Source organism: Dipodomys ordii, unplaced genomic scaffold, assembly GCF_000151885.1.
Source record: "Dipodomys ordii isolate 6190 unplaced genomic scaffold, Dord_2.0 Scaffold110, whole genome shotgun sequence".
NCBI classification, from domain to species: Eukaryota; Metazoa; Chordata; class Mammalia; order Rodentia; family Heteromyidae; genus Dipodomys; species Dipodomys ordii.
This window is the reverse complement of record NW_012267326.1, coordinates 6,461,614-6,474,872: the sequence shown is the minus strand read 5'-3', so window position 1 is coordinate 6,474,872 and position 13,259 is coordinate 6,461,614. Positions and strand designations below refer to the sequence as shown.

Genomic DNA, 13,259 nt, shown 5'->3' with positions numbered 1-13,259 from the left:
TCAAGTATCAAAAAAAGTATCTCTAGCTGGAAATGTGGCTCCAAGTATTAAGGAACTTTCCTAGTAAGTACAACATTGAGATAAAACCCCAGTACCCACCCCAAATCATAGTAACAAATATTGCAAAATCTGAAGTAGACCCTAACTAATGAAAGTATGATCCATCCATAAATAAATGCTCAGTCATGCATTTAGTCAGAATGGATTCTTTCCCAACCCACCTTTTGTCAAGAAATTACTGAAACTCTCAAGCTTACAGTTAAAACACTTTAAAAAAGAATTCATACTCCAAGAAGTAAGAATCTTTCAACTTTTATTTCTAGGATACATTCATTGGGAATCTTTTTGTTTCTTTACAATTTTTCCCCTAAGAGAAATGAATACAATAAAAATATAATCCAACTACCAGCAATGTTTGTAAGCAGAAAAGAATCTAAAATCTCTGGTGTGATAATATAGGATTCTTTAAAAAATATAAACTTCATACCAGAAATAAAGCCTGAATATTCTCTTTCTTTAAAAATATAATTTTTCCTTCTTTGCTCTTCCATGTAAATCTTATAATCAACCATTTACCTCTAAAGTCTATATTTAAACCAGCAATTATAACACTACAGCAGACTGTCCTGCTTTGTATCTTGCCTATCCTGTGAATCAAACTAACACCTGCAGGCCTTTCAAAAATGAGATGTCACTGGGTTATAGCAAGACTCATCAAGATATACTAACAAAAATTAGAAAAGGAAACCATTAGAAAACTGAAACCTATTTAACAAATTATATTTTATCCTACTTAGGAAATTAGAAAGGTATACAAAGCACTTTTGCAAACTGTAAAGCTCTAATGGAAAACTTTTTTTCATCTTTTTGACAAGAAAAGCTGCTGATTGGTACAGTGTTTAGGATACAAGACTGTGAAAAGCATTTTTTTCTGTAACTCTTACATTTAGGAGGGTTTATAAATTTCAAAGAGGCTGGAATCTGGATACAGGATCATATATAGACTGATTGCTTTGTAGTGAAACGTGACTCTTTTTCGCAATCGGGAATAAAGTCCGAGCAGCACGCGAATAGCTTTCTGTAGACCAAAACTTTGCACAAGACAGAAATCAGGACATTTGTCTCCAACCAGGAATAGTAGAAGTTAGACAGCTTTCCCCAAATTCTAATTCCACTATGCATAGCTCCATTTTTTTTTAAGTACAATCCATTTTATAACAGCATTCTAAAACCTCACATAAATGGCCTGAGGATGGTTCCCTTATGAGCAACAACAAAAGCCTATTTATAAACATGGGAACAACATACAAGAGCCGTACAGTGAAACCCTGCTACCTCCAAATGAACAGCACTAATCATTAACTTTATGAGTATTTTGTAGAACACAGGAAGCTAAGCAAAGGACTAAAACATTAGGTAACAAAAATGAAAGCTTCCTTGTTTGCTAAATAAGAGAAAGATTTTTCCATGTCTCTTTCCAAAATGAGAAAGATCTATGAGGATAAACCTAGCACCAATCACCCATAAGATAGTCAATAGAACAGAAAACAGGTGACCAAAAGGAAGTTAAATACTGTAAGGATGTGTGAACTGCCAAGAGGATGGGTCTGGGCTGCCACATCACACCAAGGCTTGCTATGAGCTGACAGGGAGGCATGCTGGAGAGGATGCCTCCAGGGCTCTAAGGCTCTCTCCCCAGGGGTTTCTCACTCATTCTCCTGTGGGGTCTGGGACCAGGCCAGCTTTGCCTGGGAATGGACTAACTGGCTTTCCAATGATCTTTTGGAACTCTGATGCACTTAATTCTTTCTTTCAGTGCCCTCTTTACCCAAGAGAATATTCAGGCCAATTTTTTTATTCTTGCATTAGGAAATATAAACTAGCAATCTGGGATATCCCTAACTCTTGAGTGTTTTATGCCAGTACAAGGTACCTCAACTACCATTTACAGAAAAGTCAAATAAACCCATCTCACACTTTGATGAATCCAGAGTGTTAAAACTTAGCAATGATACGTAATTTGCCAAGGTTTAACCACTGGACCTTAAACCAATTTCAATATTCATCATTAATATTGAATCAAACATGTCTGTGTTTCCCACATACAACAAAGATTCTTGAAAATATACATGTTTTCAACCAATTTACTCCCTTTTACAATCAGATCTTCACTCTAACATTTAAAATATAAATCTAAATTGTCAATGAAAACAACAGTGGACTAAGAGACAGTATCATTTAAATGAAACAATGCAGAAAGTCATCATTAAACTCAGAAAATAAACACAAATGGATGCATTGGAAATCCGTTCTCGGGAACCCCACACAGAACAGACCCACTGTGACCCTGGACAGCTTGTGCCTTTCTCACTTCTCATTCCATGGTGGGTCTTGTTTTTCCTGTAACTCAATATCCTCACAGCAGCGACCGAGTACAAAGCCTGTTCTGCAATTAGTACATGTTCTCAACAATTATTCTGCGTGCTCAAAATAGCCCAAAAATTGAGGAGCCAAAAAAAAAAAAAAAAAGAAGGGCTCAGACCTTTATCAACGCACTATGCATTGTTACTGGATGAAGCCAATAAAATATAAGAAGAGTACAGGAAACTTTCTCCCAACAACTGTACATAGACAGTGCCAATGACATCAATTTATTTTAATCAGATTTTGAAGAAAAATTCTGGATGATTACCAGAATTTGTATCAATTTTTTGGGGAAGTTAGCAATAAAACATTAAAGATGAATAATATTCATTCGAAGAATCTTTGGTAACAACTGTGTTTCTTCTACAATATAAAACTTCTTAAAACAATTGTCAAAATTAATTAATAAACATACAAAAAATAAATTAAGATACTATACTTTTGGTTTTTTTATAAAATGCCCTTCGACCTGTTAACTTATACTGCCTGTGCATTTAAACACAGTATGTTTAACTTGTGAACATACAAAATGAGAGACTAATACCAGAACGAAATTAGACAGTAATGAGAATCAATGACAAACATAACAATGACAACTGTTCTTAAGTAATTTATTTTTAAATTATAAGATTTACAATGTCTTGATTACGCAAAATATCAAAATGAAATTAAATCAAATCAAGAAACCAAAAGAGAAAAGAAAATTTAGTTTCCTTGAATATCAGTACTGAGACCATCTTCGTAAGTATCTGATGTCCCAACTGCATCATATGTAAAAAGTATGCTAGCTTCATTCAGAAGGCTCACTGGCAGCTTTAATTTCTCATCTTCAACTTTTATCAACTATAATGTAATTTATTTCAAATCTTATTATACCTAGTATTTATACTGCAACAGTAGCAAAATCTCACATGTGCAATCAAATGTGAAACTGGGGCACAGCTTTTAGCCGCAGACAGAAATAATACATTGTATTCAGTACAGTAAAGTACATTATATTAACCAGAGCGTAGAGTTTAGTACACTTTATTGCAGGATTGGTATTTCTTTCCCTCTGAACTGAACCAGTTGAGCTTCTGAGCAGAAACATTACTGCTGAGGATAGTAGGACTGCTGTGGGGGCTGAGGGAAGGAGTATGAAGGCTGCTGGGGTCCTGGGTATGGAGCCTGTCCAGGGCTCTGGTGGTACACTGGTGGATATGGCATGTTAAACCCGTATGTGTAGACATTATAGCCCATGGGCATGGGCATTTGGCAATACCTGGCGGGGAGAAGAAGCCAAAAACACTGGGTTAGTAAATCAAATACTTGAAATATATAATAACTACTCTGATTACTTTTAAAAGCCATTTTTCTCTATTTACAATCTAGATAACAATACAGAGAAAAGGAAACTATTTTCTAGGTACTTCTCAGAGAAAAACCATTCCTTTTCTCTCATTAATTAAAATGAAAGAATATCAAACATGACAAAACTAATACTCTCAATAGTTCCTGCTCTGTATGAGTCAATATTCACTATAATGCATACAGATGTACACCTACAAATCATGACTTTGCAAGTGTACATACTAAGTAAAATTTAGAGCTATTTTTTTTTGGTCAGTCCTGGGGCTTGAACTCAGGGCCTGAGCACTGTCTCAGCTTCTCTTGCTCAAGGCTAGCACTCTACCATTTGAGCCATAGCACAACTTCCAGCTTTTTCTGTTTATGTGGTACAGAGAAATCGACCCAGGGTTTCATGCATGCTAGGCAAGAACTCTACCACTAAGCCACATTCCCAGCCTCCTAGAGCATATATTAACAAAGGAAGTAAAGTTTTTTATATAAATAAATAATTTTATTGTTATTAGGATGCTGTACAAAGGGGCTACCATTTCATAAGTCAGGCAATGAGTACATTAATAATGTCACCCCAAGTATGTGTGAGGCATTCATGGCTCATGCCTATAATCCTAGCTACTCAGGAGACTGAGATCTGAGGCCTGCACTTCAGAGCTAGCCCAGGCAGGAAAGTCCGTAAGACACTTATCTCCACTTATCTTCCAAAAAGTCAGAAGTGAAGTTGTGGTTCAAATGGTAGAGCACTAGCCTTGAGCAAAAAAGCTCAGGGAAAGCACCCAGGCCAAGTTCAAGCCCAAGTCTGGCACAATAAAAGGTAAAAAATAGCCAGATGCTGGTGGCTCACACCTGTAATCTTAGCTACTCAGGAGGCTGAGATCTGAGGATCGAGGTTCAAAGCCAGCCCAGGCAGTAAAGTCCATGAGACTCTTATTTCCAATTAACCACCAGAAAACCGGAAGCAGCACTGTGGCTCAAGTGGTAGAGCATTAGCCTCAAGCTGAAGAGCTCAGGAACAACGACAGGCCCAGAGTTCAAACCCATTACTGAACAAAAAAAAAGTAAAAAATTACCCTGGGGGGAAAAAAAATACTCTGGCTGGGGATGTAAGTCAAGGGTAAAGGATTCGTCTAAAAATGTGGCCCTGGGAACCTTACTTCATTGTTGGTGGGAGTGTAAACTTGTTCAACCACTTTGGAAAGTATTATGGAGGTTCCTCAAAAGACTCCACATAGAGCTCCCCTATGACCCAGCAATCCCACTTTTGGGCATTTACCCAAATGTTTACAAACAAGACCACACTAAAGCCACCAGCACAACTATGTTTATTGCAGCATTATTTACCATAGCTAAGATATGGAACCAACCCAGATGCCCCTCAGTAGATGAATGGATCAAGAAAATGTGGTATATATACACAATGGAATTCTATGCCTCCATCAGAAAGAATGACATTGCCCCATTTGTGAGGAAATGGAAAGACTTGGAAAAAATTATATTAAGTGAAGTAAGCCAAGCCCAAAGAAACATAGGTCCCATGGTTTCCCTTATTTGCAATATCTAGTATATGTATGAGTCAAGCAGAAGAGGTCAGATAAGGTGATGTTAGGGAAATGAACCCTAAGATATGTATTCAAATGTTTTTTTTCTCTTTCATGCATTTGTTTCTAACACATTTATAAGATTATTTCTTTGTTGCTTTGTATGTCCCTCCCCCACAATATAACCCTGCTTTCACTGTATTTGATGTCAGTATAATTTGTGGAGGGGAAGGAGAAAAACAAGTTGTTTAAATAAGGATACAGGTGGACCTGTTGCAGCAATGAGAAGTACAAGTTGGTGGGGGGAGGGGGGGTTGGATTGGGTCGGGGGGCAGGGGGAGGCTGGGAAGGGATGGGAAGGGTAAACAAAGGAGGAGGCTACAATGCTTGATAGGAAATGTACTCATTATCTTGCCCATGTAGTTGTAACCCCTCTGTACAGTATGTTCACAAAAAAAAAAAAAATGTGGCCCTGGACTTGTCTTTTTTAAAAAGGCCCTGGATTCAATCAGTCACCCACACACACACACACACACACACACACACACGAAAGAAAAGAAAAGAAATTGGCACACAAAAAAACTAATCTTTAAGTAATTCCCTAATGAGATCAATTACTCAATGGTTTGTTAAATTCCAAGATTTCACAGTACAAGTATGTAAACAAGGTTTTACCAATCTTGCCTCTAACTACTTATTACCTCAATAAAAGGGGACAAAGGAACAAATACTGAATTCTACGTGAGAGAAATGTGTTTAATATCAATGCAAAAAACTGAAAGTGTACATTTTAAGAGCCTAGAAGATGGCTATTTAACTATTCAAGTGATTTCAATATTATTTTAATTTCCAGGTAAGCTGACCTTGTAGCTTATTCATCCATAAGGCCTTTTTAGAGAAGGGTTAACAATCCTGTCTTTAGAAAACAATATCTAGACACCATAGCCGATATCCTGGAATGTGCTACGTGGTCCCCTTACCCGGGATATCCTGGATAGGTAGGATAGGGTGGTCCCTGGGCCTGAGGAGGAGGTGCTGAGCCAGAAGTCTGTGATGGAGCTGGTGCAGCAGTCCCCACCCCCACTGGAGGCGGAGCAGAAGCAGGAGGTGCTCGATTTGCTGGAAGCACAGGAGGTGGAGGCCGGGCTGGAGGCTGAGGCTTGGCAGGCTATAAAGAAAAAAATAGGCACTGACTACAAAACTTTCATGTGTCTCTCAAAGTATTAAAACAAGTTATGGCATATGAGAAACTAACATCCAACCAAATATACTTCGAATCACCAGTCTTAAATATTGGCTTATTACTCTAAAATTGTGTCCGAGTAGAAAAATAATTCTTCAATTTGTGATGGCCACCCTCTTCCTGATGCCTAAGATCTATAATTTGCTACTTCCACCAATGGTTGGACAACTGAAATGGAAAGTAACATCAAGGTATATGGTATATATATATTTTTTTTCTCCACCTAGTCCCTAAGCTTCTTTATTTAAAAAAAAAAACTCCAAATACCTGAAAACTTAAAAGAAAATTATAATAAAGCAGTCATACATCTATATGGAATTCTGTAACTATTAACACTATAATACTTCTTTCATGTAGCTATCTCCACATATTTATCTATACATTTGCAGATCCACTTGAAAGTTACAAACCTGACACCAGATTTCAGTACTCAAGTCACAATAAGAATACTGTTCTATAAAATCATTTAGCAATTATTCTCAGTATCACTAAATATCCACTCCAGATCCAACATTCTTTATCACAGATAAAGCTCTTGTGGCTGTTTTTATGAGCTAAACACAAATCACAATCTTTGCATTGTGCTTAATTAGAACAAATCTTTTAATTCTTTTAACCTAGAACACTGTATGTATATTAGAAAAGTTGAACTCATGTTCTAGATTTAGCCAACTGTTTGCTAACACCACAGTTTAACTTAATCACTTTACTTGCTATAAACAAAGTTATTCTAAGGGTTTGGTTGGACTCAGCTTAGTTTTTCACAAGAATTCATGATACTGTGTTCTACATACTGAAATGCATCCACCTGACCCAGGTGGTGACCACTAGAACCTCCAAAGGAAAACTCTTCTTCCTTTAGAGCAGGCAACTAATGTTGGCTTCCATCTTGCAAATATACTAGCAGTACTAACCGGCATGCTTCTTGGAGCTGGTGTTGGAGGAACTGTCGCATGTCCCCCTGCTGGAGAGGACTGATATGCAGGAGTAGGAATTGAAGGAGCACTAGGTTCTCTGGCAATGCTTTGCTGCAAATCCCTTTTTAAAGACAGAGTTATAAATACACAGAATGTGGGGGAGAAAAAGTACATAAATACCAACTCTGATTTTTTTTCACATGTAAAACAGATAATGGCCTCTAAATAATGATATTTTAGAAATACAGCACTTCTATTTTTTTTACAACATTCCTACTCATGACTAAAACATAAATCATCTTTCTTTGTACAGCTTAACAAAATGAGGTTCTATTTTATTTCTGAAGATTACAACTAAAGATAAATATTTTTAGAGATCATAACTACTACTTAAGAACATGTTAAACTAGACAAGCATCCCTAAAAGACAGCTCATTATTTACAGACAAAAGATAAAAGAAAAAGACCAAAAAAAAAAAAAAAACTACTCAAAACAGAAAACACAAGGCACCAGTGGCTCATGCCTATAATCTTAGCTACTCAGGAAGCTGAGGATCTGAGGATCACCATTTGAAACCAGCCCAGTCAGGAAAGTCCATGAGCCTCTAATGAGCCACCAAAAGCCAGAGGTGGAACCGGGGCTCACGTTTTAGAGCAAAACAGCTGGGTATAACACTCAGGCCCTGAGTTCAAGCCCAATACCAGCACACGTGCACGCATGCACACACACAAATTTAACAGAAACCACAACCATTTGATCATCTAGCTAATACATGAATCACTGTATGACATCAACATTTATACAAAACAATATGGCCAGGTATGTAATCCTAGCACTCCGGAGGTTAAGGCAGAAGGGATTTCAAGTTAGAGGACAGCTTGTGCTACAGTGAGACTCTGTCTCAATAAACCAAGTAAATGAATTACTACCTACCCAACCCACCTCCCAAAAAACAACTGTTAGAGCACTGCTCAAGTAGTAGAATATGTGCTTGGCCTGGTCTCAATGGAAGGAAGGAAGGAAGGAAGGAAATTGAGAAAGTTAACTATATGATGAAACTGCTATTCTAAGAAATGTATTACTGAGATATATTATGTCAAAAGAAAACTCAATTTGTTGCTAAGGTAACTTACAAAAGATAATGTTGTAAAGGCCATTCAAACAGTACTAAACATTAGGAGAAAATTTTAACTGTAATTATCCCCAAAATCTCATAAGGCCCTGTTACATCTAAAATACTATGCTCAAGTTCTCACTACATTATTGAACAAAGCAAGCACATGTCCCTGAATGCCTATACAGAACATCTGCCCTGATGTAACAATCCCAGCAATCTCAGCAACTCCTCACACCTACCACCTACACTTGAACTCTCAAGAAGGACCCTAGCTAGAGGATAGTCACTCCAAATACAAAAATTTAACACACCATTATCAAAAAACAAAACTACTTAATTTAAGTAAATAACTGCTTACAAGGTAAACTGAAAAGTTGTAGCCAGGGCTGGGAAGGTGGCTCAGTGGTAGGGTGCTTGCCTCTCATGCGTGAGGCCCTGGGTTCGATTCCTCAGCACCACATAAGCAAAAAGAAAAAAAAGCCAGAAGTGGCGCTGTGGCTCAAGTGGTAGAGTGCTAGCTAGCCTTGAGCTGAGGGATAGTGCCCAGGCCCAGAGTTCAGGCCCCATGACCAGACCCAAAAAAAACCAACAAAAAAACTCTCCCACTAATTATTCACTTACTAATGATATCAATCAAAGCTATTAAATCGTAAAACCAATAATGTAAAAAAGCAAAAATAAAATGCCACCAGTATTCCTATACCCAATAACCATGCCATGACATTAGTCTAAATCATTTGTGAAAAGTAAAAGCTCAGGACAGTTTTTCATGAAAAGATTTCAATGAAGTTAAAATCAGGAATTAAAATTCAAACCTTCTAGCTAACAGGTTTACATCTCACTCATCAAGAAAATGAACATTATAACCACCATGTGCCAAGCAGAATCCATGGTGAAACTGAGGAGCCACCAGACTTCTCACAATGTGCTGCTAGTAATATAAATGAGTACAACCACACTGGAGCAATCTGACTGGAAATACCACATAGCAGCTGGGCACTATTTCCTATGCGTGTACCCAGCAGCACTGGGCATACCTGCTCACCAAAAATAGGCAACATCTAAGGCAGGAACCACTGGGCAGCTATAGCTGTAAAATACCCACAATGGAGCTAGTCTGAATTAAGGGTATACTCTAAGTTTAAGATACATATTGGAATTCTAAGACCTGGTGTAAAAAAAGTTATCATGTTCAAATGATAACATTCTAGATGTACCTTACTAAATGAGATACACTACTGATATTACTTTCAAGTATTCCTTTTTTTCTATAGCTACATTTTCAGTAGCTTACATCACTGTTTAATATTTCACCATGGAATTATAGCCTTATTCCACCAGTCCCAGACAGCTGATTCATTTATTCTTTTACTGCTAGCAGCAGACTGGCAAACTAATCTGTTGGGGGTTTTGTTGGGTTTTTTTTTTTGGTTTTGTGGTGTTTTTTGTTTTTGTGAATTGCTTTATGAGACAAGGTCTCAATTTGAGTTCATTAAACTCAAAATTCTGCTGCCTTTGCCTCCCAAGTTCTGGGATTACAGGTAACCACTACATCTAGATAGGACAACTGTACTTTACAACATTGGTGCCAGGATAATCTGTGTAATAACCCAAAACTACAAACTAATGAAAGCATCTCATTTGCACTGAAATGAGAATAAAGATCTTTTTGTTTTGTTTTGTTTTTTGTTTTTGGGTCTGGTCATGAGGCCTGAACTCTGGGCCTGGGCGCTGTCACTCAGCTCTTCAGCTCAAGGCTAGCGCTCTACCACTTGAGCCACAGCACCACTTCCGGCTTTTTTCTTTTTGCTTATGTGGTGCTGAGGAATCGAACCCAGGGCCTTGAGCATGCAAAGCAAGCTCTACCACTGAGCCACCTTCCCAGCCCCGAGAATAAAGATCTATAAATATTCACAACTAAATGGAGGAGTCTCTCAAGTACAGTGTTCAAAAAAAGCTAGTAACCAGAGTTTATGACTCCATTTCTATACTGTGCAAAAACATGAAGTAACTGCTCCACACAGTTAGAAAGGTGGTCACCATGAGGAAAGAGTAATTTCACAGCACAGATACAACTTTATTTCACCAACTCTGGACACAATTTTTCCATGCCATAAGCAATGAAGAAATAAATAAGCTCATATGCCAGTTCTAGTAAATGCTAATAAATTCCCCAAAATAGACTAGATACACTCAAGGAATTTTGCTTCACACAGACTGCACCTTTCTGTACTTTCACTCCAATATATCATGTCTATTTCCACAACATGCCAATACAGCATATTAGCCAACTGTCAGACTAGCACCAATCTGAAAAGTGCTACTTCAGACTAATTTTAATTTTCTGTTTATACTGAAGGCAGCTATTTCACATGTGTAAGAGTCACTTCTAGTCCCTGCTCTGCAAAAGTTATGGTCCTTTCTTTTTTCACTTTTTTTTTTCCATTACTAAGTTCGAGAGTTCTTTATAAGTAAGGTAAATTAGCCTGTGGCCTATGAATTAGGTTTAAATATTATTTTCCTATTTTGTTATATCTTATGTCTGCTTATCATGCAGGGGAGTAATAGTTGTTTTAATTCACTGTGAAATGTTCATTCAGAATTTTCATGCTCTGGTGAGTATTCTTTATTAAGATTTTTTAGAAGTTCATTTTTCTATCTTCAAAGGTACAATATCTTTCATCACTACTGGGTCAACTTTCTACTGATAAGTAAGCAAGTAATGGCTCCTTCAGAAAGGGACTTTTTTTGCTGATACTTTCTGGGCTATTCACCCTGTCTTCCCCAAGTGTTGTACGTCTCATTTTATGCAAGGAATCTATTTGCCACTGAGTCTATTCACTGGGCTTCCTGAGATCTACTCTCAGGCATTTTATCATCACTACCATGATCTCCCTTTCTTCTACCTAACTTTTTGCTCCTCTTCATCCTTCCATTCCCAAACTGTGCAGATCTTTGCTTGTTACTTTGTAGCAATACTCAGAAGAGAAATACTCAGAAAAGAAATTGTTCTCTCATTCTACAAGTTTATCCCCAAAGTTTTCTACCTGACTTTTTTTATGTGCTGGTCCTGAGCACTGTACCTAAGCTTCTTGGTAGTTTACTGAAGAGTCTGACAAGACTTTCCTGCCCAGGCTGGATTTCAAATTCGATGCTCAGATCTCAGCTTCCTGAGGAACTAGGATTATAGGCATAATCTACCAGCACCTGGCTCAACATGACTTTTTTTTTTTAAGAAAATACTTTTAATTAGAACTTGATACATCAAACAAACTTACTTTAAGAGTTCATCTCTTTCTGTTTTGCGTGCAAATACTATATCACTGCATTTGTTCTGGAACCGGAGTAGGATTTCAGTCAACTCATTGTAAAACTGTAAACAGAGAAGCAATCCAAGTAACAAAGACAAATAGGTGTTAACCTGGGGAGTAATAACAGTCTAAAGCTAATAACAATGCTGGTTTAACACTAACGACCACTTATTATGCAACTTATTCTATGTAACTCAAGGTTAGTAAAGAAAATCATTTTTTACAGAACATTGTCATCAAAAACTAGATGGTAAAAGTTTCACAATCATAAACATGTTCTCAATTTCTAAAGTCAATGATTTAGTAATGACCCTGAATCCATTTAGTGAAGTTTTAAATTTCACATTCACTACAGAGATGCAGACGTTATTTCAGTCAACCTTAAAAGACTATCCAAAGGCTCTCTAGGGAGTTTCCTCAGCTTATCTATTTGAACAAGGTATTTATCCAAACTAAAATGACATTTTACTCCTCTCTATATTCCGAAGCCTTCACAGTGATTTTATCATCTCTCCAGAGAGTTGTACTTTATACCAAATGTATCTCATCAAGATAACTATTCGGTGATCATTATGGAACTAAGTACCAAAATTATACATCTGAAAACTTATAAGCCATTTGTTCTCTACGGAGTGTAATAATCAGTAGGAACAAATACAAGCATTTCTCTATAAAGTTTTTAAAGGACAGAAAAGAACAGCACTTAAAACATACTTAGTAAGCACTTTGATTTTCAGGTAGATCACAAGCCTATCATAAACCACTAGTAAAGAATATAAAAGTCATGCATCCCCAGCCTCTTTTCAATCGAAGATCAGCATTGGTTACTCCTAGTACCTCATAATTCATTCAAATGGGTCTAGTTCCTAATCCTTGAAAAGGTGTCATTGGCCTTTTGACCTAATTCTCACTACAGGAAATACTTATATTCCTTTTCTGCAGCTGTAATATATAATTTACTCTTAAAGTTCTAACAAAATGCGACTAACTTCATTAAGTTTTCTCCCTTTTAACAAACAAGAAGGTAAAGGCATGAAAACTACCAAATTCCAGGCAAAGAATAATTTGACCCACATAGAAATACCAAAATAAACCTCCAAACTACATTTTCCCATCTAGTTGATTAGCTAGTATTTCTCCTCTGTACTTCATACCTTTGTGCCCTCTTTCAAATTAGCTACAAGTTCAACAAAGTTGTCATATGCAGTAGCTAAATTCTTCAAAACTTCTTCTCTTAAATTAGCTTCATTGTTAGATTGTTTCATTTTTGAAAATTCTTGATGTGAGACCTTGTTAAAAGAAAGGTAGATATAATGTGCATTTATTTATAAAATCAGTTTAACAACTACATTTTTTTTTTTTTT

At 37.0% G+C, this 13,259-nt stretch overlaps 1 protein-coding gene across 2 annotated transcripts in view; it reads right to left on the bottom strand.

Moving 5' to 3' along the window:
- Positions 1-296: 296 nt before the first annotated feature.
- The window catches only part of Pdcd6ip (programmed cell death 6 interacting protein), a 59,121-nt gene continuing 46,158 nt past the window's right edge, over positions 297-13,259 (bottom strand). For both annotated transcript variants that reach the window (XM_013028487.1, XM_013028488.1), the window contains exons 14-18: positions 13,050-13,184; positions 11,863-11,957; positions 7,464-7,587; positions 6,287-6,474; positions 297-3,685 (exon numbers count right to left, since the gene is read on the bottom strand). In XM_013028487.1, coding sequence (XP_012883941.1) covers positions 3,514-3,685; positions 6,287-6,474; positions 7,464-7,587; positions 11,863-11,957; positions 13,050-13,184 — 714 coding nt within the window. In that variant the 3' untranslated portion in view covers positions 297-3,513. The remainder of the gene's footprint in view (positions 3,686-6,286; positions 6,475-7,463; positions 7,588-11,862; positions 11,958-13,049; positions 13,185-13,259) is intronic.